Below are 24988 nucleotides of genomic sequence, written 5' to 3'. Positions count from 1 at the left end.
GGCAGAAAACTTCAATTTCTCCCAAGATGCCACAACCTGGGTGAAATCCTTCTTAGCAGACCGAAGATTCAGAGTTACAATATGTTAATGTTAAAGGACATTTGTACCGCACACTATCACCACTGGAGTGGTCCCCTGGTGCTCTGGCGGCTCTGAAAGAGCAGGGGAGGTTGAGTTAGTGGGAGGAAGCAGGAATAGTGCAAGAGAGCAGTGTTGTGCTGTTGGCGGCCTCAGCCCGGTGGGTCCGTTGGCTGGGCCTGGGGTGTGTGCGGTCGGTAGTCGTTGTGTACTGTTGTGCGAGTCTATTTGTGTTTTTGTTTTGTTGTTGCAATGTAGTGAAGTTTGTGCGGTTTGTTGTACTGTAGGTTTTGGTTGTTTGGTTTGGAGTTTGAGAGGTGTATGCAGAAGCGGAAATTGTTAGTGGAGTTGGTTAATTTGCAGCTCTATCCTGAATTGAGGCACTTAGCTTGTGTAGTCTCCCCTGATGCCTCTGTCCTGATCTGGGTCCATCTGGCATACAAGGTTCCTTACTCCTCTGGCCCCCACCTCTATCATGCTCACACATATCCCCCCCTGTCCTCCCTTCATACTCCTGTGGCCAGTGCACCTGCCAATGTCAACATCTCAGGTAGTGTGGTGATTGCCAATATCTCGACAATTCCACAACACTGTGATACCGGGTGGTAACTAAGGGGCGGGCGAAGATGTTGGTGGGATTGGCTGGGGTAGTTGACTCGGTCTCTGTGCGTGTCGCCTGTTTTCCAGTCTATCCGGTGTCACCCATCCAGGTTCTGTGGGAGCTTCCCTGTCGGTTCGGGGTTGTCTGTGTCCTTTCCAGTTTAGTCCTCCTTTTTCCTGTTTCGGTTTTCAGTTTTAGTTTGTGGTGTTGAATAGCCAGGTTTTTAGTGATTTCCTGAATTTTAGGTGATCTTCGGTGTTTATTTCTTTTGGGATGTTCTAGGTTTTTGCGGCTAAGTGGTAGAAGGAGGTGCCTCCAAGTTTTTTCTTAAGGTATGGTTTGAGTTCCACGTGTATTTCGTTGCTTGATCAGAGGGGTCTCGTTGGTTTGTAGACTATTATTTTCTTTTGTAGGAATTCTGCTCCTTGTCCGCTGATCGCCCTGTGCGTTATGCACATTGTTTTGAAGGTGATGCAAAGTTTTACTGGGAGCCAGTGTAGTGTTTTTAGGGCTGGAGTGATGTGGTCTCTTCTGGATAGTTTGAGGAGTAGTCTTGCTGCTGCATTTTGGATCCGTTGCAGTTTCTTCAGGAGGTATTCTGGTATTCCGAGGTAGATGCTGTTTGCATAGTCGATTCTTGACATGATTAGGGTGACGATGGTGAGTGTTTTGTGTGTGCAGGAGAGGAAAGGTAGAATTCCTCTTGCCGTGTGGAGGAGGAGAAAGCATTTCTTCACTGTTGCATTTATTTGTGGTTCTAATGTTAGGGTGTTGTTCATTAGGACTCCCATATTTTTTACTACCTTCGATGGTGTTGGTGCGTTTCCCATTTCCGTAGGCCACGGGATGGTGGTTTCGTTCTCTTGGTCTTTGGATACGATCATGATTTCTGTCTTTCCTGGGCTGATTTTCAGGTTGTTGGCATCCATCCAGTTGAAGACTTCTTTTAGACAGTCGATTAGGGTTGAATGGTCGGCATCGGTGTCTTTGATTTTGTAGATGATTTGAGTGTCATCTGCGTCGTCGTAACATGTAATGTTGTATTTTTTGAAGATTCTGATGACTGGAGTCTGTTAGATGTTGAAATATAGTGGAGATGGTGAGGATCCTTGTGGAACTCCAGTCGTTAACTCGTGGAGTGGATTTGAAAGGATTAAACCATATGGTTATGTCTGCTAGGAATGATTTGGTCCAGAGTAGTGCTCTCTGCTATGCCTGTGTCTTCTAGCCTTTTGGTCAGGGTGTCGTGGCTAACTGTGTCAAAGGCTGCGGAGTGGTCAAGCAGAATAAGGGCCGAGGTAGTGTTTGTCTGTTAGTTTTGAGGTCGTCCCAGATGGATAATAGTGCTGTTTCTGTTCCTCTTGGTGGTCTGAAACCGACTTGAGCTGGGTCCAGCAGGTGGTGATTTTCTATGTGTTCTTGGGTTCGTTTATATACGTAGGTTTCTAGAAGTTTTGCTGGGTAGGGGATGTTGGAGATCGGCCTGTAGTTGGAGAGGTCCTCTACGTCACCACTGCAGTGTTTTTCAAGAGTGGCTTGATGTATGCTGATTTGAAGATCCTCGGTACAGTCCCCGTTGCTAGTGATAGATTTAGAAGGTTTCTGTAGTGTTCTGCTGGCGATGCTTGCGCAACGATTGATTTGTAGATGTCTGGGGGACCAGCTTTCTTGCTTCGTTTTACCTGCATTGCGAATGCCTCTCCTGACATTTCAGGAAAGCTTTGGAGTTTGTGCTGTGGTTCTGTGTTAGGTTCGTTGGGTTGTATGTTATGGTTGGGTGGTCTCTTTTGTATTGTTTGTCGGATGTGATTGATTTTTTTTTTTTTTAAGTGGTCTGCCAGGCCGTTGCATAGTTTTTCTGAGGGGGTTGGGGTGTTATCGCAGCCTGGTATGTTTCTCATTTCTTCAGTGATGCTAAACATTTCTTTTTGTGTGTTGGTGGTATTGTTGATTCTGTCATTGTAATGTCTTCTCTTCGCCTTTTTTGAATTTCCTTCTTGTATGCGCCGATTTGTTTCTGGTACAGTTTTTTTTCCCTGGGTTGTATTCTTTCCTCCATTCCAGTTCCATCTTTTTGTTTTCCTTTTTCATGGCGTTTAATAGTGGGGTGAACCATTTTGCCATTGCTCTTTTTTTTTTTTTTATGGGATGAACTGTTTTTCTGGGATGATCTTGTCTGTTGTTTCTGCAATCCATTTGTGTAGTATCTCTCCTTTCCCGTCTAGGTCAGCTAGCTCCAGTTCTGTAGTTGAGGGTTTGGTTAATTCCAGTTGTTCGAATAGGTTGCTTTCTTTCACGTGTTTCCAGTTTCTTTTGGTGGTGGTTGTGAGTTTCGGATGTTGGATGTAGACTTGAGTAGGCAGAGTGATCGTGAATGGGATGATATGGTCGCTCCACAGTATTTGTATTGGTGGTACCGTGGTGATGAGTTTTTCTTTGGCAAAAATTGCGTCTAGGGTGTGTCCTGCCGAGTGCGCTGCTCCGTTGACTAGTTGTCATAGTTTCATGGTGCTGAGTTGTTCAATCAGTGAGTTTTGGGAGTTGGCGTGGCTGACTTCAAACCAGATGTTGAAGTCCCCCAGGATGATTAGGTGTTTGTGGTTGATGGCTAAGTTGGTGATGGCTTCTATGAAGTTGTCGACGAATGTTGCAACATATGTCGGCGGTCTGTACACCAGGATGAATGTGATGTTGGGTTTTGGGCTCGCTGTTAGGTGTATTACCGTGGTTTTCGCAGTTGAGGATGTTGAGTGGTTTGTCAGTTTTTATTTTCAGGTGTTCTTTGAATGCTATTGCGATGCCTCCTCCTTTTTTGTTTTTTGTTTATTTGCAGGCATTTGAAGTTGGTTGGAAGGCAGCTTTGGACTGTGATTTTGTAGTTGTCGTCCAGCCATGTTTCTGTGATGAACAGGATGTCGATGCCGTTGTCGTCGAGTAAGTCGAAGATCTCTGAGTGTTTTGACATGGATCTTGCATTTATTAGATTGCAGTGAAGTTTGGAGGTGTTGTTTGGTTTGGACTTTCTTGTCGAGGTCGTCTTCTGATCGGTGTTGAGGTTTCCTTCCTGGTCGATCTCTTGTTGCGCTGTGGGTTTCGGGGTGTCAGCGTCTTCGAAGAGTTCTTCTAGGTTCTGTCTTATTTATTTATTTTTTCATCGGGTTCCTCTTCTGTGTTTGTTGATTGGAAGTTCCTCTTGCTTTGGTGATGTAGGGTGTTATCGCGTCGGTCGTCTGTTTGTGTTGTTCATCCTTCTACTTGCTTTGTGTTAGGTTGTTTGATGTTGCTGCTTCTAACGTTGGGTTGGATTGCTGTGGTGGCCAGTTGTCAGCGAGATATGGAGTTGGGTAGAGGGATTTGTCTCTTCTCTGTGTTGGTTCGATTTGTGTTCCTGTCTGTGGGGGTCCATTCTATAGTTGTCGTTCTTAGTTGCTGTTCAGGAGTGTTTGTTCTTTCTTCTCTTCGTCCTTTCCTTGGAATGGGTCGTGTGCGCAGCATTATAAGATTGAGAGTTGTTTACTCTTTGTTTGGTGATGTCCAGTTGGTTCTGCTTTGGTCTGATTGTCTTGTGGTGTAGTGGGGAGTGTCCGCTACTAGTTTGGGCTCCATCTATAGGTGGTATTCCGGCTGAAGTTGGCGACTCGTTCAGTCGCTGTCCTTGGAAGGGGAGGTGGTTAAGGGTTATTTAGTCGGGTGTGATCGGTGGCTCTCTCTTTACTGTCTATCTCCCTGAGCGCGATTCACTGTGGTGAGCAGGCTATGTGGGTTTGGGAAGGATATCTGCTGGTTGAAGAGTGGCTTGGTCAGGCGCAGCTTGGACTTGCGCCTTGTGATGCGAGAGGCCCTAGTCAGAGTGACAATCCACAGTAATTCACTGGTGGGTACTGTCTCACTTGCGAGTGAGCTAAATTTGCGAGTGAGCTAAATTTGCGAGTGAGCTAAATTTGAGACACCCGTACAGTGGGAGAGAGGCCTATCAATGTGATCTAGATAACACAAAATGCAGTTTGGGCCCAGAGGCCCTGCTAACTTTGAGACACCTGAGAGGCCTATCAATGCAATTTGGAAATCACACACTGCAGTTTGGGCATTAGGCAAAGTATCAGCAGATCCAGTCCCAGTTCCCATCGGAGTTCCACAATTCTCTTGCCTATCGCTCACACTATACAACGCCTACACTAAGCTTCTCTTCGCTGTCCTGGATGCCATGGGTGTCATCTATACAAACTTTGCTCATGACACCCAGATCCTGATACCTATCTCGGGGAGCCACAAGCAAGACAGAATCTTAGTAAACAAAATCTATGCCATTGTACAGAATTGGATGGCAGTCAACCGTCTTTGCCTTAATGATGAAAAAACGGAGATCCTCATTATTGTCTCTCCCTCTAAAATCAACGCACTCCCCACTGAATACTCCACCATCGATGGCACCCCCATCCCTATCCTTAACCAGACCAAAACCCTGAGGGTGTACCTCTACTCAAACCTTACTATGACAAAGCACATTAATGCACTCTGCTCATCTACTGCCTACACATACAAACTAATCTCACTTATTCAACAATTTCTGACCCCTCAAAACTGCATTACCCTCGCCCGTGTACTAATAATGTCCAAACTGGATTATTGTAATGTACTACTCCTAGGTGTGTCCAAGGCCAATCTGGATAAATTGCAACTTCTACAAAATAAAGCCCTAAGAGCAAACCTTGGCATTAAAAAGCACAACCACATCTCAAAGATAAGGATGCCCACCGGCTACCTATGAATTCGAGAATCCTCTTCAAAACGCTGTGCTTTACGCATAAATCCCTAATTCAGAGTGCTCCTATCTACCTAACTAAAACGGTGACAACCAAGAAGTTGACAAAAACACTAAGATCTAATTACAATTCCCAACTTCAGGTCTCACGCTACAAACTCTCTGGCGCCTAAAACTTGGAACTCCCCAGTGTCACTGAGAAATGAACCTGCACACTTGAGCTTAAAAAAATCACTAAAGACATGGTTCTTTAACAGAGACTATGGTAGAACCGTTCCCCTACCAGACACCACTACATAGATAACCCATTGCCATTAACATCTTGGGTAGAGCTCAAAATAAGTCTTCCTTGAACACTGCTCTTGATTAGTGTATATGTATCCTTGTCTAGTTTGTAAACTGATGTTGAATATCCAGATCTGTATTTTGACTCCAGGCGTGTACCAGAAATGTAAATCTCACTGTAACCTACACTGTGATACCTAAGAGTTTGAGTGTACAACTAATGCCATAAATAAAATGAATCCCTCAATGCCAGACACACTCATACAATTTAAGATACTGAACAGGTTACACTACACCCCTGCAAAAGCTAGATTTGCCCGCACAGCGTACGGGGGTGACATTAAATGCATCGCAGAGGTGGCTGATGCTTACCATATGTATTGGAGTTGCCCTCAGGTAGCTCAATTCTTGCAGGAGATCGCAAACTCTCTGCAAGAATCTACAGGTATCCCCTCTTGTCACTTCCAAAATACTTGTTCGGAAATATTGGAAAAATAAATTGCGACATCTATTCAACATTAGGTGCTTGGTGGCCAAAAAGTGTATATTGTTAAATTGGAAGTCGAAGACTGCCCTGGACATTACAATGTGGATAAGAGTAATGACGTATATTAATAAATGCGAGGAAGCCTATGTTTCACTTGTAACAACGAGCTGCAGGCGTAAAGAGATTTGGAAACCTTTTTGTGCATACTTAAACAACAACCTGTACAGTGAAAACTATGAAGTGAGTGTACATATTGGGGTAGACTGTCTGGATAATGTGTGTAGCTGTGGGCACTGACCCCCTTAATGTTGCAAATATTGTAATATTGCTATGATCTGTGATGATGGAAGTATGTCTTGCACTGCACTAAAATAAAGTTATAAAAAACAAATCCTATTCCCCCGTTAAAATGGCTACATTTGTTGAAAATTGTACTGGTGAATGTTTAAAGAGCGGTAGCCCGCAAGCAGATGCATTTCATAGGTTTTGGTCTTTTTGGGGCAGCGTTGCTGACATAATTGAAGCTATTACAAATCCTAGCCTGTCTTGCTCCCCTTAAATGCTATACAAAAGGAGAACTGACCTACCCCAACGGGTTATTGCACACACAATTTTTTTTTTTTTTGTAACTTCTTTTTATTGGTTTTACAACATTGAAAGAAATAAAGAACATTCCCCAACTCCCCTCCCACCCCCCAAAGGCAGCTCCGACGTGTCCGTAGATCATTTAAACCATGAATCAAAACGACCAGGTGACCAATATACAGCGAAGAAAACCGAGTCCCCCCTCTCAACCCCTCCTCCCTGGTGCAGCTCTTCCTTAACCATGGTCCATTGTCCTCATGAGTCCACCGCCCACCCCTACTGCAAATCCAGTAAACGCAGACCCTGGGGCCGCCAGCCAATTTGAAAGTCATCTTTAAGAAATAGCAAGGTTTCCTCCCAGTCCCCTGCGAAAGACTTCAAATCGTTGTCCTTCGCGTAAGTTGCCCATTCGAGGGCCACAATTTCCCAAAGTTTCCGCAGCAAATCCGGGAGAGCCGGCACCTCCCTGCTCCGCCATCTCTGTGCTATTACCAACATAGCAGCTAATGTCAAAATCGCTCTAGCCTTCCCCTGGGGTTTAATCTCCCCCCCCCCACACCCTCCATCCGAGGACCTCTCCACTCCCAATAGGGTCACCTCTGGGGGCCTACTGCCTCCCAAGCCGAACGCCTGTTCCTGAACCCCCTAGACCTCCATCCAAAAAGACCACATTTTTGGGCAGGACCACCAGATCTGCTGCGTCGTTCCCTCTTCCCCACACCCTCTCCAGCAGACCCCAGAGGCATTGGGGTATATCTCCTGCAGACGGGCCGGAGTGTAGTGCCAGCAAAACAGAACCTTATACCACATCTCCTGCAGCTGGGAGGCTTTAAGCAGTTTAGGGATTGTCTTCCATAATCTTTCCCATTCCTCCCGCCCGATCGGCCTACCCAGGATCTGTTCCCATCTCAGCATATATTTCCATGGGCGCCTGTCAGGCGTTTCGTCCAAGATCCTGTATAGGTTGGAAATCAGACCTTTGGAACAATCATTCGAGAGAAGAAACTTCTCAAATCGCGTTTTCTCCCTCGTTGCAGCTAGTTTGTTCACAGGATGCAAAATCCAGTGGCGTAACTGCGCATATCGAAGCCTCTCCCCCTCCCCCACACCAAATTCCCTCTTACACTCCCCCAAAGGAGAGAATCTCCCCCCCCTAAACAGATCTCCCAACCATCTACATCCGCCCTCCTGCCATTGCTTAAAGGCGCCTCGTTCCATCCCTGGGGTAAACTCCCCGTTGCCAAACAAAGGCATGAATTGGGAGGGAAAGGTCGTGATACCCTTAGCCTTCACTAGTTTATCCCAATTCTCCGCCATTAATGATGTGATGCTACTTTCGTGCAGATGCCTGGGTCTATGCTGTTTCGGGAGCCATAGGACCTCAGCTAGCCTGCGGTGCGCCACTGCTCTGTCCATTGCCACCCATTGCTTAAACTGTGTGACCTCCCTCTCCCGCAACCAATCCCGGACGACCCATAGTTGCGTCGCCTTGTAATAGCGTAGAAAGTTAGGCAGAGCCAAGCCCCCCTCCCATTTCGGAGCCATCAGCAAGTGCCTACTAACCTGCGGTTTTTTCCCGTTCCACACAAATTCTTTAGTTAACGAATCTAGTTTCTTAAAGATGATCATGGGGACTGCCTGTGGTATTGCCTGGAAAAGATACAACAGACGCGGTAGAGTTACCATTTTAGTCATCACCACCCTGCCCAACCACGAAATCGGGAGGTTCCTCCACCTGCGGAAGTCCCGTTCAATGTCCTTAAGCAAAGGTAGGTAATTAGCTCGATACCACCCTGCCAGGGTCGAGGTAATTCTCACTCCTAGGTATCGGATTCCCCCTGGACTCCACAGAAAAGGAGTAGCCCCCCTCAGAATTTCACACTCCTCCCCCCCTCATAGTTAGATTAAAAAGTTCTGATTTGGTAAGATTAATTTTGAGACCGGAGGCCTCACCAAATGCCTCCAGCAATTCCCTACTAACTCAGATGGACTCCACTGGGGCCGTCAAAGTTAACCAGAGGTCATCTGCAAATGCTGCTACCTTCTGGTCCACCCCCCGAATGGGATGCCCTTAATCCCCTCCGCATCCCTAATTGCCTCCAAGAGGGGTTCGAGGTAAATGGCATAAAGCATAGGGGACAGGGCGCAGCCCTGCTTAGTACTCTGCCCACTCTGAAAGACCTAGACAAAGCTCCATTCACCGCTATCCTCATGCTAGGTGTCTGATAATTAGCTTGTACCATACGCAAAAATTTCCCCCCAATACCCATCTTCCTCATCACTTTGAACAGGAAAGACCACTCCAAGCGGTCAATGAGACTTTTCCACCAGGTGGGCCACCCTCCGTATGTTATCTGCAGTCTGCCGATCCTTTATAAACCCTGCCTGGTCCGGATGGATCAGCTCCGGCAGGAAGTCCTCCAGCCTAGCTGCCAACACCTTCGTGAAAATCTTGGCATCGATATTAATCAACGCGATGGGCCTGTAGGACGTCCGCTCTTCCGGGTTCTTATTGGGTTTCAAAATAAGGGATAGCCTGGCCTCTTCCATGGAGGGGGTTATTGTCCCTGTGGCCCCAAACGTATTAAAGAGGGTAGTTAAATGCGGGACCAAAACGTTTGCAAATGTTTTGTAAAACGCTGCAGTATAGCCGTCTGGGCCTGGGGCTTTATTGATAGGAAGACCCTTAATCACTTTCAGTTCCTCCTCTTCCCTGATCCCCCCCGTCCAACCTCTCTGCAGCCTCCTTCCCCAACCGCTCCAGCTCAACCTTATTTAGGAACTCTTCCTGAAGACTGTCCCGAGGGGTCTGCGACATTTACAGGGTTTCGTAGAAAGGCACCAAAGCCTCTCGAATCTCCCCCGCCTCCGTCACACTCTTCCCCGGATCGGTAAGTAAGGCCGTGATCACGTTTTTTGGATCTCACACCCCTGAGCAGTCTTGCAAGGAGAGTATCAGCTTTATTTGCCCTGGCATAAAAATGTTGGCGCACCCGCAAGAGAGCTCCCTCAGCCCTCTTGGTCCTAAGTAACTCCAACTGACCCAGTGCTCTGCGATATTCCCTCATAGCAAGCCTAGATGGGGTCGGTCCCGCCTTTTGCCTCGCCAAATCGACTTCCTCTTCCAGACGAGCCTCCAGTGCTTTCAATTGCTTCTCTCTATGTGTCGCTGCCGCTATTAATTCCCCCCTCAGCGTAGCCTTAAAGGCGTCCCATCTGACCTCTTCTCTTGTGTCCCCCCCCCCTTTGATTTAAGAGGAAGAAGTCCCTAATCGTGCACACACTATTTATTTACCTGTGATTGCTTTTTAACAGATGAGGCTCGTGACTAGTTAGCCTCCAAAGGCAATGAATGTAGAACCCAAGTGCTCTGGATATACCACTGGTTCTATATCTCAGGCTAACCCATAAAGTACAATGTCCCTGGTCTGGAGCAAGAAAAATGGTTATGGTGAACTACTGTTGTGACTTTGTAGCCATTTTTAATTTAGGCAATTTTTAACTAAAGAAACCGGTTTCTCAAAGAAAGGTACTGCACAGGTTACACTTTCAAGGGGTCACCAACTCATGGTGTACATTGCAATTTTTCACCAAACAGTAGTACACATACACAAGAATGCTTTCAAAGAAAGAACATTTTCAAACAAAATCAATTTTGAACATGTATAGCTGGATGTGCAGCCTATCCAACACATGCAGAATAAAATGAAGTACCCACACAGCTAGGAGTGTAACATTGGTTCTATGAACCTACACGATGGGGCAGACTTATTCTGCCCTAGTTGTGTGTGGTATGAAAGGGCAAATGAATGTCCTTACTTGTACCACAGCTAAGTGATTGAACCAGTGGAAACACATCCATGCTGTGTTCATCTAGATTTTTTACAGGGCTGTCCTTCAAGAGTAGGGAGGGGCTGTCGGGAATTGGCATATGCACAAGGTCGGAGTTGGTCTCCTTGAGACCGGGAAGGTGCTGCTTTGCCCATTACAAGCTATTTACGCAACAGAAGAGCTGGAGGGGAAAGGCTGTCTGGCCATGTTTCTGAAGTACGTGGGGGGTGTCGACTGAAATGTGCTCTTGCATTTGCAACTTGTTTGCAAGTTGGTAAAATGTTAGAGGAAATATATCAGAGAAGGTACCCCCTGCTCCTAACCTGCAATTTCTGTGGCCCCCAAAAGAAATGGTAAATACCCCTTCCCCGGTCTCATGCTAACCCAGCTGAGAAATGTAATCTGGGTAGAATATGCAACACAAAGAAGATTATTGTCTGTGAAGATTGAGCCAAACTGCATCTGGCAGGATGGTATCATTAATTTTCTAAATTCTGGGCTACTCTGTAAGCTGGGTCTAGTGTTGTATAACACTGCATGTAAGAGCTCTTTTAGTCTGTCCTGCCCAGTGTATAGACTGACGAATCTGGACAATTCATGCCTGCTCCCCAGACGGGAGCTGTGCCTTTGAGGCTAGGGAGGTGAGCACGCTCAGCAAGACCCTCTCGAAGGGTCTCTGCGTGGGACCTCACTGGGAGTGACTCCACTCTTGGGGACAAGGACTCCCATTCCGCTAAGGAACAACCGGTTCAGCATACATTGTCTACCTACATGGGAATTAGACTGTTCACCCTGTTTTTGGATTCACCGAATATTGACATTTCTTCAATCCCTTTGCTTTAAGGTGATGCTGGAGCTCGCCTGTACTCCAGTCACACGTAAACGGCACACCCCATTTTCTTGTGATGACTACATAAAACCATGAGGAACTTCGACTGAAGCAGAGAGAATCCCACGTAGAGGTGAATCTGACGGGAGGAGGTTCTGGAGGGTTGGAGCCAAGCTAGACCGCAGAGCCAGCAGTAGATTGGAGAGCAAACAAAACACTTGCAAGATGGTGGAAGACTGGCTTCCTGGCCGCCAAAGAGGCCTGGTCAAGAAGGAGATTGGTACGGTAAAGCAACTGTCTCGCCTGGTGGTGCGACCACATGGAATCTGTGGTGGTCCTCAGCCCATTAACTGACGCTGAGACAGAGTACAGCGAAGAGACCAAATCCCTGAGCTCTGCATTAAAATTTCATTAGCTGCCGAGTTGAGCAGCGGAAGGGGAGCTAGCGCTCTCGAAAATGTAACGCTGTGGGCTTGCAGAGTGATTTGAGGCTAGGAAAGTCACGAGGGTTACCGGAAACAGATAAACCCGAATCGGGACAAAGCAACCCTATCGGAGGGCTTTGGGGAGCCCTGAGAAACTGAAAGGCATTTTTAATCCAGGCTGGAGAAACCATAAGGGTTAATGGGAGCCTGGAAAATCTGAACGGGCAGATGCCGTATCGAGGCCCCGCAAAGAAGCCTCATAGAGGGCCAGAGGACTTTGGAGGAGTCCTGGAAACAAGAAACCTAGAGAGCAGAACTGGGAAGAGAAAGAACCTGAAATGTTCAATTGTTTGAAAACCAGTCAAAGACAAATTCAAGCACCAAGCGGGAATTGGTGTAGTTGTAGTACGAAAACCGTGTCTTTCCTGAGGAAAAAGAAACCGTATGAGATCTAATTCGAGACTTGGAAGAAAGTCTCAAGAGAATGAGGACTGTGCTGCAAGAAGTTGATAAACTTTGACAATTTTTGTCTTCAATACCTTTTGTTTGGAAAGAGATCCAGAGCTTACATTAAATCATTGGGGTCTGGAGGGAGCTCCAAACCATTGGGCCAGGCAACCACCAAGGACCGATGATATTGCTTTGGCTGCCTTACTTTTCTTCTGTGGTATGGCCAGTTAGTTGAATAGGATTTGGACTAAGGACCTTTTTCTTTTGGGACATTTGAAGAGCACCATTGGTTTTAGTTTGTTAGGCAGGGAGCTTCCCTCATATGGAGGAAGGATAGCTCATGGGCAACACGTTTGTCTTGGAAGCAAGGCAAAGCAGGTCAACACAGGTTTGAATCCCAATCCCGCCCTTAGGAACCACACGTTGGTATTAAGCGTGTTATATAAGAACAATTATTATAATAATTATAGCAGTAGGGATGGATGGGCGTTTGGCTTTAATTTGAATAAATACCCTTGAAACATGTCTGTAATTAATCCAAATCATTCTTCTGGTTCTCCCCAAGACCTATATACACACACACACACTATGGTCATTTGATGTGTTGACCTTGGAGCAGTTGATTGATGTTTTCATTTCCTGAGTGTTCCAAGTAATTACTTTAAAGCTTTTTGTGCCAATTTTGTTATACTTTTGTTTAGTGGCTATAAAAACAGTTCTTTTAATTTGTAATGCTTTCCATATTTCAAGTGGAACATCTTTTTGGACGTGGGCCCTGGAATTGATTACAAAGTGTAAGCAAACTAACCATGGATTTTGGCATGGTGAGTAGATATATGGGTACAATTTTTTTTCTTTCTGTTAAACTGCTCCACCAACCCATTGGACTGGGGGATGATATAATGATGTAAACCTCCATTTCATACCCCTGTTCTTTGCAAAGTCGGCCTGTTCAGCACACTTAAACGGCAACCTGTTATAGCTTATCACCTCATGTGTACCCCACCCGTCTAAAAACTTGTTCCATAAACTTTATAATCCCTCCACTAGATGCTCGCCTGACCAACTTCACCTCAGGTCATTTCGAGTAACAATCCACTATTAACATCATGAACCTGATTTCCTTTCTAAGAGTACTGCAAGGCCCAAAAACGTCCACCCCAACTCGCATCCACAAACTTTCCCGTCGCACAATAGGCATCGGTTCTTACCCGTGAGCCTTCATAGTCCTGTCAGAATTCTGACACGGCCAGCACTCTCTCACTTTCCTCTCTATCCTCTTATCCATTCTGGCCACCAATATTTTTCCCTCAATTAATACTTCGTGCCATTCTTCCCTGGATGATTTTCTCCTTAAAACACTCCAGAACCACGAACACTTGTCCTCTGAGCAGCACATCATCCTCCACCGTTAGTTCCTCCTTCACCTCTCACAAAACTCTACATTCATCCTTCACCGGCCATCCCTCTGTCGTCCACTTAATAATCTAATTCAAAACAAATGTCTGATGCCAAGCCTTTCTTCCACTTCTCCTTCCCAATCACTGTATACTGATCCATGAATAATTGTTGTAACCACACAATTGCTACTTCATCCTGTTTCTCATTGTCACCATTCACTCCTTCAAACGGCAATCTTGATGATCTGCAATTCTTTTCTGTACCCCTGGTACATACTACATCACAAAACCATATTCTTGCAATTGCATGCACAGTGTAGCAATCCTGGGCGTTGCGCTCATCACCTTTACCGTCAACGCCTCCACCAGCGGTTTATGGTTGCCTGCACCACAAAACGTTGCCTCCAAATATATTTTCTGAAATATTCAGTACCCAGCACACATGCCAACAACTGTCTCTGTGACTACCTATATTCGCAATCCGTCTTTGCCCTGGAGGCGTGACGTATTATTCTCTCATTATCAACCCTTCCCTGGGACAACAAAACTCCTTATCCCTTTGCAATAGCATCCACTGTAATGAAGGACTCATCACCAATCTTGAATCCTCCCAAATTCTTCGCATTACAAAATCCTTCCTTGATCATTCTCATTGCTTCTTGGCATACCACATCCCAATCACATTCAGCTCCCCGTTTCAATAGTTTTCTGATTGGCTGGCTCAAATCGGCAATGTTCTTTGCAAACCTATTGTAAAACTCTGCCATCACTAAAAATGCTTGCTCTCTATTTCTAGGTAGGGGGCTTCCCTGATGACCTTCAGTGTCTTCCTTGGGCTTATACCCTCACTATTTACTACATGCCCCAAGTATTTAACCTCTTTAGCTCTGAACTTGCGTTACTCGCCTCTGAAGTCAACCCCTTATCCCTCGAACTATTCACAACCTCATGCAACCGCTTCTCATGCTCAACTCCATCCTTCCCATGCACCAGTATGTCATCCTGATATACTAGCAGGTTCCATGTGTTAATATCCCCGCAAAAATGTCACCATACAAGAATGGCACCTTTTTTGTGCAGCAATATTAATCCATGGAACCTGCAGGGGACACCCCTGCAAACCCCGTATTTTTCTTAAAGGTAGCCGGGGACTCCTGCAGCCCTCGGTCCATTTAACCAATAAATTATCCCCATAAATGTCTCCTATGACGTTTCCCAGTGACCATGTATATGGCGACATTATTTATGGGGATATTACCGAATACCCACTAGCATCACTGGTTATTCTTCCAGCAAATCACAACCACTGGTCAAGTCTGGAATGGCCGCTGTGTTCGACCTCTAATCCAATCTGACTTGTGATCTAAAATGCCTGCCACGTTGCATGACAATGGCTAGGTTCTTTTTTCTAACCTCTTACCGAGAGTCCCTCTGCTCGGTCCAACACACCGTCTCTGATCTCTGGTCCCAGTACGATGTCCCTCTTGCGGACACGGGACCCCGTGCTCTCTTACCAGGACACTCCTCCACCATGATGCCTACCAAGATAGCACTGCTGCGCTCTGCCGCCTCTGCCATGCTTTGACAGAGCAGGCAGGTACCTCGCAGACAGGGTCCTAACGTCAAGGGTCCATTTACGACTTGTCAAAATGAGGTATGGGCGGAGGTACAGCAATCTTCAATATGGCAAGTCTTTATTATACAAGAGACCCCACGGCCACCAAACACAGCCTCCCTTAAACCGACTGCAGCTTCAACTGACCATCATTCTAGGTTCTAACCAGGATCTTCATCTAAGTCACTACACAGTATGCAGGAACCAATACATTAAAATACCCTGGGAAGAGGGGTAGATGACTCGTCATTCTGTACAAAAAAAAGATGGCAAGAAAGGAAGAGATGAACCAGAGTTCAGAGGAACTAGGCAATTGCGCCAGAGACAAAGCCAAATGGACCAAGATAAGTGGAACTATTATTAGAGAGAATATAAAAGTAAGATCACCTGCCAAGGACACGCTGAGGCCCAAGGCCAAGAACATGCTGAGGCCCAGGGCTAAGAATGTAGAGCTAATAAGTAAACCCCCAAAAGGGAACTACAGAGACCAGGGAAACCTCAAGCACCCAATTGAGGAACTGATCAGGGAATTCACGAGAGACTATTTGCGGATTGGATATTAAAGACTGGTACTAGAGGTACCCTCCGAAGAAGGGAGTCATTCTCCTGACCCAAGTTATTTTTCGTAAGTGGGAGGGTCAGTTAAGATAGTTTCTGGTCAGTGGACCTATTTCTTTGGGATACAAACGAGCACCTTAGTAACATAGATAGGAACCACCCATAGCGATCGGTAAAGTTAGGCCTTCTAGTGTTCAGTAATATATCCTAGATAATGCCATTTGAGTCTCTCCTCCTTCAGTCTCACTACAACAGTAAGAGCAAAGTGACTACATTCGGTATCTGCTCAGTACTAGGTTCTATGATCAACGCCTAAATGAGGTATCAAAAATTCTGAACAGCAATTGAGCCGACTCATTAATATTGCATCGGTCAAAAATCAATCCTAATTAGTAATCTGATTAAGATTAATATTTATGGGAATCGCAAATGGACTTCACAGGTATGTCTTGTATATATTTTGGTGGCTCCAGTTATCTTGGTTTCAAAGGTAGCTCCAAGCGTTTGTTGATTTGATAGGCTAATCAAGCTCTTCTAAGCTACAAAGAGCCAAATTGCTCGCAGTAATTTTGATCCTTCAACTGTGCTCTGCACACCCACCACTTCCCTGACAACTTCTCTAATTTTTCCACATTGATGCTTTGAAGGAGATTTATAGTAGCATAAGCGTTATACCAGGTAGCATGATGTTTAAAATTAAAAATCCGATGCAACAGCAGTGGGTGAACTTATCTGAAAATGAACACATTTCAGTGATATCTAAAAGGAGTGCAAAACCTGAGTATTTTAACTACATTTTGTTGGTTGGGCCTGGAGTTGTTTTTAATAGTTACTTTGTTCCTCTAGTTTGGCAATGTGACTGAGCTGGAGGTCGTGGGAACCATATAAAAAGTATCTGCAAAGCAATTCATTTACAATATTATGGCTTATGTTAGACCTGCCTAGGGTAATGTAACTTATTTTTCTTTTCCAAAACAGGATGATGAATGGGGCAACATAAAGTTAAAAAATGTGAGTATAAAAAATGATTTACACCATAACCGATAGCTTTTTAAAAAAAATGTTTTCTGTGGCCAGACCGTATTGACCTCTGTACTTAATTTGTCATTGAAAGTGTTCCCAAAAAGCCATTTTATTGGAACTAAACAGTAGTCGATGTGTGGTAAAGCCAAGAAGGATTTTCCTAGCTTACTATTAAAGCTTTGTAGTTGTTGTAGAGACGTTGTGGTGGTAGAAGTTGTGGCTGTGAAAAAATTATTGTGCTATTGCTTCCTGTTTTAGGGACTGTCCCCGCCATTAACCTTCAGTCCCAATTTACTCAAAAGCCTTATTGAATGAAAGCCTGCCTGAATTTCTGACACTGCATTATTAAGAGTATGGGATACGACAATTGCTGTGCAAATCCTACCTTCTCATGGGTCACAGAATTAAATGGAGAGTTGATGGCTTTTTTTATTGCTTGCGCGTAGTCTAAAAAAAAAAGCCTGGTATTTAGCCCTACGGTTCCGATTCAGGATTGTAGCTTGTGAACATATGTATACATGGCGTATTTATTTTCTAATTCTATGAAATTGATACACAGTTAAAAGCAGACTGGGGCAGAAGAGGAAGTCCAGAGTACGTAACAGATGTGTATGCTGCCTATTGCTTTGAACACACTGGTCCTAATTTACAAGATGTTTTTCAATGGGATTGCACCATTTTAAAATGCTTCTGTAAATCGGGCCCTAGGTTTGTTTCCGTAGGGTGCAATCCTATAGACTTCATAGCTCGCACACACGCACACATTAGATACTTACAAATTGTTCATTTCCTTGTAACACATTTAAACTGTACTTAAACGTATGGATGAAGTTGCTCATCGGAGTGACCATCACATGTATGGATGTGAACGTATAGCTTAGAACTGTAGATCCAAGCTTTAACGTGATTACCAAACATGATTGGTGTGAAGGCGTGTGATTAACATTTTGTATATTAAGGAATGAGAACCGAACAGTGTTATAGAATTTGTTTCCGAAGACTGTTGGGGAATAGTTTATTTTGCCAATTAACAACATATTGTTCAAGGATCCATAGTTTCTCTGTGCATGCTTGGTGCTCACTCCACATTCAATTAGTCTGTGTCAGGTTCTCTTTCAAATGAGAGCAGTGGGAAGAAACGGATCAAAGTTAATTTCAGTTTCGTTTAAGGTGAGAAGCAGATCACTTGATCAATATTTTTCTCTCTCAGCAGTCCAAAGGGATCATGATAATCATTTTGAACTTGTAGTTTTCAGAAGGAATGCTCTTCTTGTATGAAATAACTTTTAATCAGTTTGTCAGTGTTAACACTGCTTTTTGGACCTGAAGTGGCCTGAATCCCTACATCACCGATAACAGAAAATGCAGCAGTTCTTTAGACAGTCCAAAAATTAATGGACCAGGGTGTGATCAAGCCCTTTAAATCAACAAGGAAATGTATAAAGTGAATTATTGGATACTAAAATAGGGAATCTCCATAGATAAGACCATTAAAAAAAATATTACATACGCCGATCTATTTGTTGGGAGGGACTGACTGAAGTAAACATGCTCAATAATGTACTGAGCCATACGGCCACATTGTGTTTACACAGTGGGGGAGAAAAGCTAAAGGGATTTAAGAAGGTGGATGAATAGGGAATGTCTGTTATGGTCCAGACTTGTACCTAGCAGATTTATGGAGGGTTAATGTGATGCTCATGGGCTCTGATAATAGCTGGATTTGTAAGGCTCAGAAAGCTGCTTGTAAAGACATGCTCTGCAGCTGTCAGTTAATGAAAAGCTTCTGGAAAATATGCTAAAAAGATGACGTGAAAAGTTTAACATTCATTCTGCTTGTACTACTGTATGGTTTAGAAAGGCAACTATTCGTAACAGTTGTGAATACTGTAGTAAAAATGCCCCCAGGAAAATAGACATTGAAGAAATGGGGAACTAACACAAACATAAAAATGACATTGTGAGGAAAGGACATTGTTTGTGGCACATGAAGTACTTTGAAATCTACTAGGATCGAAATTGAGATTTGCTAAGCAGGAGCTAAATTCAGCTCCTGGGTATCCAGCATTTTTGTAATTGTTATTGATAACGCGCTTAAATACCCAGAGGTTTCTAAGCGCGGATCTGGGGGTCGAACCTGTGTTGCTCCGCGTCCTCTTGCTTCCAAGGCGAGTGTGTTGCCCTTGAGCTATCCTCGTAGCCAATTTACCAGGGACCAGGAGCTACCACTGGGGAACGAGGAGCGAGTACAAAATATTCTGCTAATATAACTTCCACACAAGATGCAAACCTATCATCTTGTTAATTTGAGATACCTTGTGCTTTAAATTTCAGATGTCATAATGTTTATTTTTAGATTGTGCCTAATGGACAGAGTTACATTCACATAGGCATGTGTGTTTGACATCAGTTGGCCTGAGGAGCCAACAGTATCTCCTGGTAGCTGTTGGAGTCAAGCTAACAAGGCTGTTCTAAGCTACAAGCAGGAGCTAAATAGGTCCCATCTCCCCTAACTTTCCAACCTGGTGTTTATCGTGTATGGATGCTTTCAGTGGGCCTTTTACACTGTCAGAGGGACAGTCTAGAGATCTACACTAAATGCAACGAAGCCTTTCAGTTTTAAGAAGTGGCATATTTGTAGAGCAATTGTTATTGTGTGTAAACTGTCAGTTTAGAATAATAAAAGGAATGCGAATAAAACTGAAAAAACAGCTGTCAGTAGCTGAAAACAATAAATGATTTCCTAAAATGTATTAGAGTGCTGTTAAAGTTTCTGTACTTGTTCAGATCCTTGACACCTTACAAAACAGCACAGCGGGCACATGTGGAGTTCTACAATTATTAGCATTTATCAATACACAACCGTAGTCTTAATAGTGATCGTAACCGGCACTTTTTTAACATACGGTTTGCCTCTGCTGTTAAAAATGGCACGACTAGATCATGTGAAGTTGTTAACAGTTTAATTTGTTTTTGATGACTTGGTCGATAATATGTTGGTGAGTGTAACTCGTTTTCACAAGTCTGGAACTGATCCTACACCAGCATAATTTTTTTTTTTTTTTACATTTGTTCTGTGGATAATAGCATCTTTAATCTGCTTCTATATATCTACAGGGAATGACCTTACTAATGATGGGTTCGGCGGAAGCACTTCCAGAAGAGCCAGTCGTGCGACCTGTCTTCGTAGAAGACATGACAGAGGAGCAGCTTGCCTCTGCTGTGAGTAGTTTCCTTTTTATCTAGATCTTAGTTCTCCAGAAGTCTATTTGGGTACTTTACTTCTGAATTAATTGCCTTTTAACCTTGCATGCCTTCTTGATTGTACATTTATGGCTTGGGTATTGATTCTTCTACAGTGTATAGAGAGCTTACTGTGAATTTGCATGTTTTTGTACTTATTTGCATCAAAACGTATTTGTTCTTTCGAGGGGATTGGGTCCTCCGACGTATTCCATATCTATGACATGTAATCACCACAGCTGTGCTGCTTCGGAAACTTTTTTCTGCGTCCTGCGTCGATGATGTCGATGCGCCGTCGTCGAGGGCGTCCTCCAACGTCCGACGTCATCCGATGTGATAAGTAGGACGCACGACGCCCGTAGCCTCAGTTCCGTTTTTTCCGCGAACGTGTTGCTTCGTGATTCTCGGTTCACGCCTCGACTCTTTGGAGTTCTGTTCTTCTCGGTTCTTCGAACCTGTTCGTTTTGTGCAAATCCTTCGTGTGAAGATGTCTTCTACTTCGTCTTCGACCCCGCGTCCGGGTTTCAAGAAGTGCGGGGAGTGTGGGTCCAAGATGTCGGTGACGGACTCGCACAACGCCTGCCTCTGGTGCCTCGGGGAGGCCCACGACACGGATGACTGTATCGACTGCCAGTCGCTGTCGCTCGACGCCATCGACGCCTTTCGTGTCGGAGGTACCCCGTGGCACGGGAGAACCCCCTAGGAAGGCTCTGGTTAAGAGCAAGCACTCTCGGGTGCCTTCTTTTCGCCACCTGGACTATATTTCAGAGGCGGATGAGGATTCTGATGGCCTGGTTCCTAGTCAGGTTCCAGATGAAATTGTCTCGGGCCATAGTCAGTTTGACGATTTGATACAGTCACTGCATGATGCCAGTGGACTGGACACCTCTCCGGAGGTGGAGTTTTGTAGGCCTGAGCCTGGCTCTCATGCCGATTCCTCGTACCGGCGCCTTATGGCTAGGGTTTCTGAGTACTTGGGATGGTCTCCTCCCCCAGGGGAGTTTGTGCAGGATGATCTGACGGACATCCGTACTGCCGTTCCATTTGGCTTTACAGAGAAGGGTGGCGGCGGCTTGGACTGCTCCGGAGAGTCTCCCGGCGGTGGGCAGATCCTTGTCGCGAAAATACCGTCCAGCCAGTAGCGACCCCTGCTACTTGACCAGGCACCCCACTCCGGAGAGTTTGGTGGTGCAGGCGGCCACGGCCCCGGCAAAGCAGGCGTCGTACCCTACCTTCCCTCCTGATAGGGACGACAAACGTTTTGATGGCTGGGCGAAGAAAGTGTTTTCTTCTGGTGGTATGGCGCTTCAGGCGGCCAACTCCATTTGTGCCTTGTCTCGTTTCACACACACTCTGTGGAACTGTGTTGCGTTGGCGGCTGAGCATATTCCCGAAGGGGACGAACGGGATGGTTTCCTTGCCATGGTCCGGGATGGTAAGGATGCCATGTGTGAGTCCGTTCAGTCGGGTCTGGATTTAGCTGAATGCGTCAGTAGGTCCATGGCGGCCAGCACCGTGATACGCAGGTTTGCGTGGTTGCGGAAGTCGGGGTTTGCTCCTGATGTGCAGTCCCGGCTCCTCAACATGCCCTTTGACGGTGAACACCTTTTTGGCAGCAAGGCTGACGAGAGCCTTGAGAGGTTGCAGACCTCAAAAGCTGCAGCGAAGTCGTTGGGCGCTGCAGTTCGCCAACCTCCGCCTTTTCGTCCTAGGGGACAGCAGTGGAGGGGTGGTTCCTTTCGCTATTACTCATCCTTCAGTAAAGCGAGAGGAGCTGGCAGTCAGAGGCCATCGCAGGGGTACCAGAGGTGGATGACAGGGTACCCGTGGTGCCAAGGCCGCTCGGGCAGTTGCCTCTTTGCCCTCAGGTAACGCCGCAGCTGCTCCCACTCAGTCGTGAGGTCATGTCCCATGGTTCGCCGGTTGGGGGAAGGCTGGCGCAGCATCTTGTAGAGTGGCAAGCCATTACTTCAGATGTGTGGGTTCTGGAGATCATAACCCACGGCTACTGTCTTCCCTTTCGGCACAGGCCTCGCGACAATCCACCGGGGAACCTCTCTTTGCAGAGTCCGGATCCGCTCCTTGCGCAGGAAATTCAAGCCCTGCCATAGAACTGGTGCCTGTAGCGTAGAGGAACAAGGGATGGTATTCCCCTTATTTTTTGATTTCGAAGAAAGACTGGGGATTGAGACCCATCATGGACTTGCGCGGTTTGAACAAACTCCTCAGGAAGGACAAGTTCAAGATGGTTACTCTCTCTCAAGTCCTCCAGGCCCTTCAGCTTCAGGACTGGTTGGTGTCACTCGACCTCAAGGATGCTTACTTCCATGTGCCGATCCATCCCAAGCACAAGAAGTACCTGAGGTTCGCGGTTGGCGACTCGCACTTTCAGTTTCGGGTCCTGCCGTTCGGATTGACCTCCGCCCCGAGGGTTTTCACCAAGCTCATGGTGGTGGTGGCAGCGCATCTCAGGCAAGGGGGGATTCACGTCTACCCCTACCTGGACGATTGGTTGGTCAGGGGGAGCTCTCCCGAGCAAGTCCTGGATCATCTGTCCGTCACCAGCCGCTGCCTTCACAGGCTGGGCTTCTCCCTCAATTTCAAGAAGTCCCATTTGACGCCAACACAGCGGCTCCAATACATCGGAGCAGTGCTCGACACTTCCCTGGGGCAGTGTTTTCCTCCCCAGGTGAGGGCTCTTCACATTCAGCAGATGGTGCACAAGTTTCAGCATGCCCAGACGCTCCCAGCGTTCGAGTTCTTGAGGTTGCTCGGCCTCATGGCATCCTGCATTCTTCTGGTGCCAGAGGCTCGCCTGCGGATGAGATCTTTGCAGTGGGCACTCAAGACGCAATGGTCGCAGTCCTCCGGCAGGATGTCGGACCCGGTTCAGGTGCCGCCCTCGGTCGCCCGGGATCTTCTGTGGTGGGCCGTCGAAGGCAACTTGATGAAGGGGGCGCCATTTTGGCTTCCCTGGCCGGAGGTGACGATCGTGACGGATGCATCCCTCACGGGATGGGGAGCTCATGCCAACGGGCTGAGGGTCAGCGGTCGTTGGTCTCCGTCGGAGTCCAGACTCCATATCAATCTTTTGGAGCTGAGGGCCATCAGGCTAGCCCTGAAGGCTTTTCTGCCGACTGTGCGGGGAAAGAGTGTCCTGATCCTGACGGACAATACAGTGGCCATGCACTACCTCAACAAAAGGGGGGGGGGGCAGGGTCACTTCCTCTGTGCAGGGAGGCGATGCAGCTCGAGTTCTGGGCCATCCAGCAGGAAGTTTCAGTCTCGGCAGTTCATCTGGCCGGAGACGAAAACGTGATGGCGGACGCTCTGAGCAGGCAGAGCGCGATCTCTCACGAGTGGGAGGTGGCTCAGGAGATTCTCCTGGAGATCTTCGCCCTTTGGGGGACCCCTCAAGTGGATCTCTTCGCCTCCAGTGTCAACCGGAAGTGCGAGAGGTTTTGCTCGCGGGAATTTCCTCCAAAAGGAGCCTTAGGAGACGCGTTCGTGGTGGAGTGGTCATTCCCGCTGCTGTATACGTTTCCTCCAGTCCCCGTCATCCCGCAAGTGCTGCGGAGGTTACGGAAGTTCGGTTCCCGGATGATCCTCATTGCCCCGGCGTGGGCTCGGAGGACGTGGTACCCGGACCTTCTCGACTTATCCATCTGCCCTCCACGTCGTCTTCCCTACCGAGACGATCTGCTCTCACGGGAGGGGGGTCAGGTTCTCCATCCAGAGGTCAGATCCCTCAACCTTCACGCTTGGCTTCTGAAAGGTTGAGGTATAAGGATTGGGACCTCCCTGAGGACGTGATGGAGGTGTTGCTTTCGGCCCGAAGGCCAGCAACAAAGTCTCTGTACCGTTGCCGTTGGCGTAAGTTCTGCGACTGGTGCAGAGTTCAGAATGTGGATCCTTTTGCATGTGACATCCCCATGGTTCTGTCCTTTTTGCTTTCTTTGGCCCACAGGGGCTTGCAAGTGGGTACCGTTAAAGGTTACCTGGCGGCGCTGTCCATCTTTAAGCGCTCGTCTGAAGAGTGTTCTTATTTTAAAATCCCTTTGATTTCACAGTTTCTGAAAGGGCTCACTAATGTGTTCCCTCCGTCACCTTTCCTGGTGCCCGGTTGGGATTTAAACCTTGTTCTTAAGTTTCTTATGGGTGCTCCGTTTGAGCCTTTACATTCTTGCCCTTTGAGGCTGTTAACTCTGAAAACTGTGTTTTTAGTTGCGGTTACTTCCGCTCGCAGAGTTAGTGAGTTACAGGCACTTTCAGTTAAGCCTCCCTTCACTGTATTTCACAAGGACAGGGTTGTCCTTAGAGTTCGTCCTTCTTTTCTTCCGAAGGTCCTGACGGAATTTCATTTGGCCCAGAAGGTTGTTCTTCCGGCATTCTATCCTCCTCCGCATCCTGGTAAGGAAGAGGAGAGGCTCCATAGGCCTGATCCTAGGAGAGCTTTAAGCTTTTATGTTTCACGCATGTCCCGGGTCAGAGTGGATGATCAACTCTTTATTGGTTACGCTGGAAAGCGTTTGGGGCAAGCTGTGACGAAACAGACTTTGTCTCGCTGGATTATTTTGGCCATCTCGGAGTGCTACCGCTTGGCGGGTAAGGACCCGCCGGCTGGCTTGCGGGCCCATTCTACCAGTGGTATGGCTGCGTCTACTGCCCTGCAGAGGGGTGTTCCTATTCGCAACATCTGTGATGCAGCCACCTGGGCTTCAGTACATACATTTGTACGTCACTATTCCCTCGATTCCATCCGAGCACAGGATCTGGCCTTTGGCAAGGCGGTCCTTTGCTCTGCTATTTGATTGGC

At 46.5% G+C, this 24988-nt stretch overlaps 1 protein-coding gene across 2 annotated transcripts in view; it reads left to right on the top strand.

Moving 5' to 3' along the window:
• The window catches only part of USP14 (ubiquitin specific peptidase 14), a 991689-nt gene that overhangs the window by 189117 nt on the left and 777584 nt on the right, over nucleotides 1-24988 (top strand). For both annotated transcript variants that reach the window (XM_069620879.1, XM_069620880.1), the window contains exons 3-4: nucleotides 16885-16917; nucleotides 20047-20151. In XM_069620879.1, the coding sequence (XP_069476980.1) occupies nucleotides 16885-16917; nucleotides 20047-20151 (138 nt within the window). The remainder of the gene's footprint in view (nucleotides 1-16884; nucleotides 16918-20046; nucleotides 20152-24988) is intronic.

Source organism: Ambystoma mexicanum, chromosome 5q (assembly GCF_040938575.1).
Source record: "Ambystoma mexicanum isolate Mex_15411 chromosome 5q, UKY_AmexF1_1, whole genome shotgun sequence".
Taxonomy (NCBI): Eukaryota; Metazoa; Chordata; class Amphibia; order Caudata; family Ambystomatidae; genus Ambystoma; species Ambystoma mexicanum.
The sequence above is the reverse complement of the archived record's forward strand: the minus strand, read 5'-3'. Positions and strand labels throughout refer to the sequence as shown.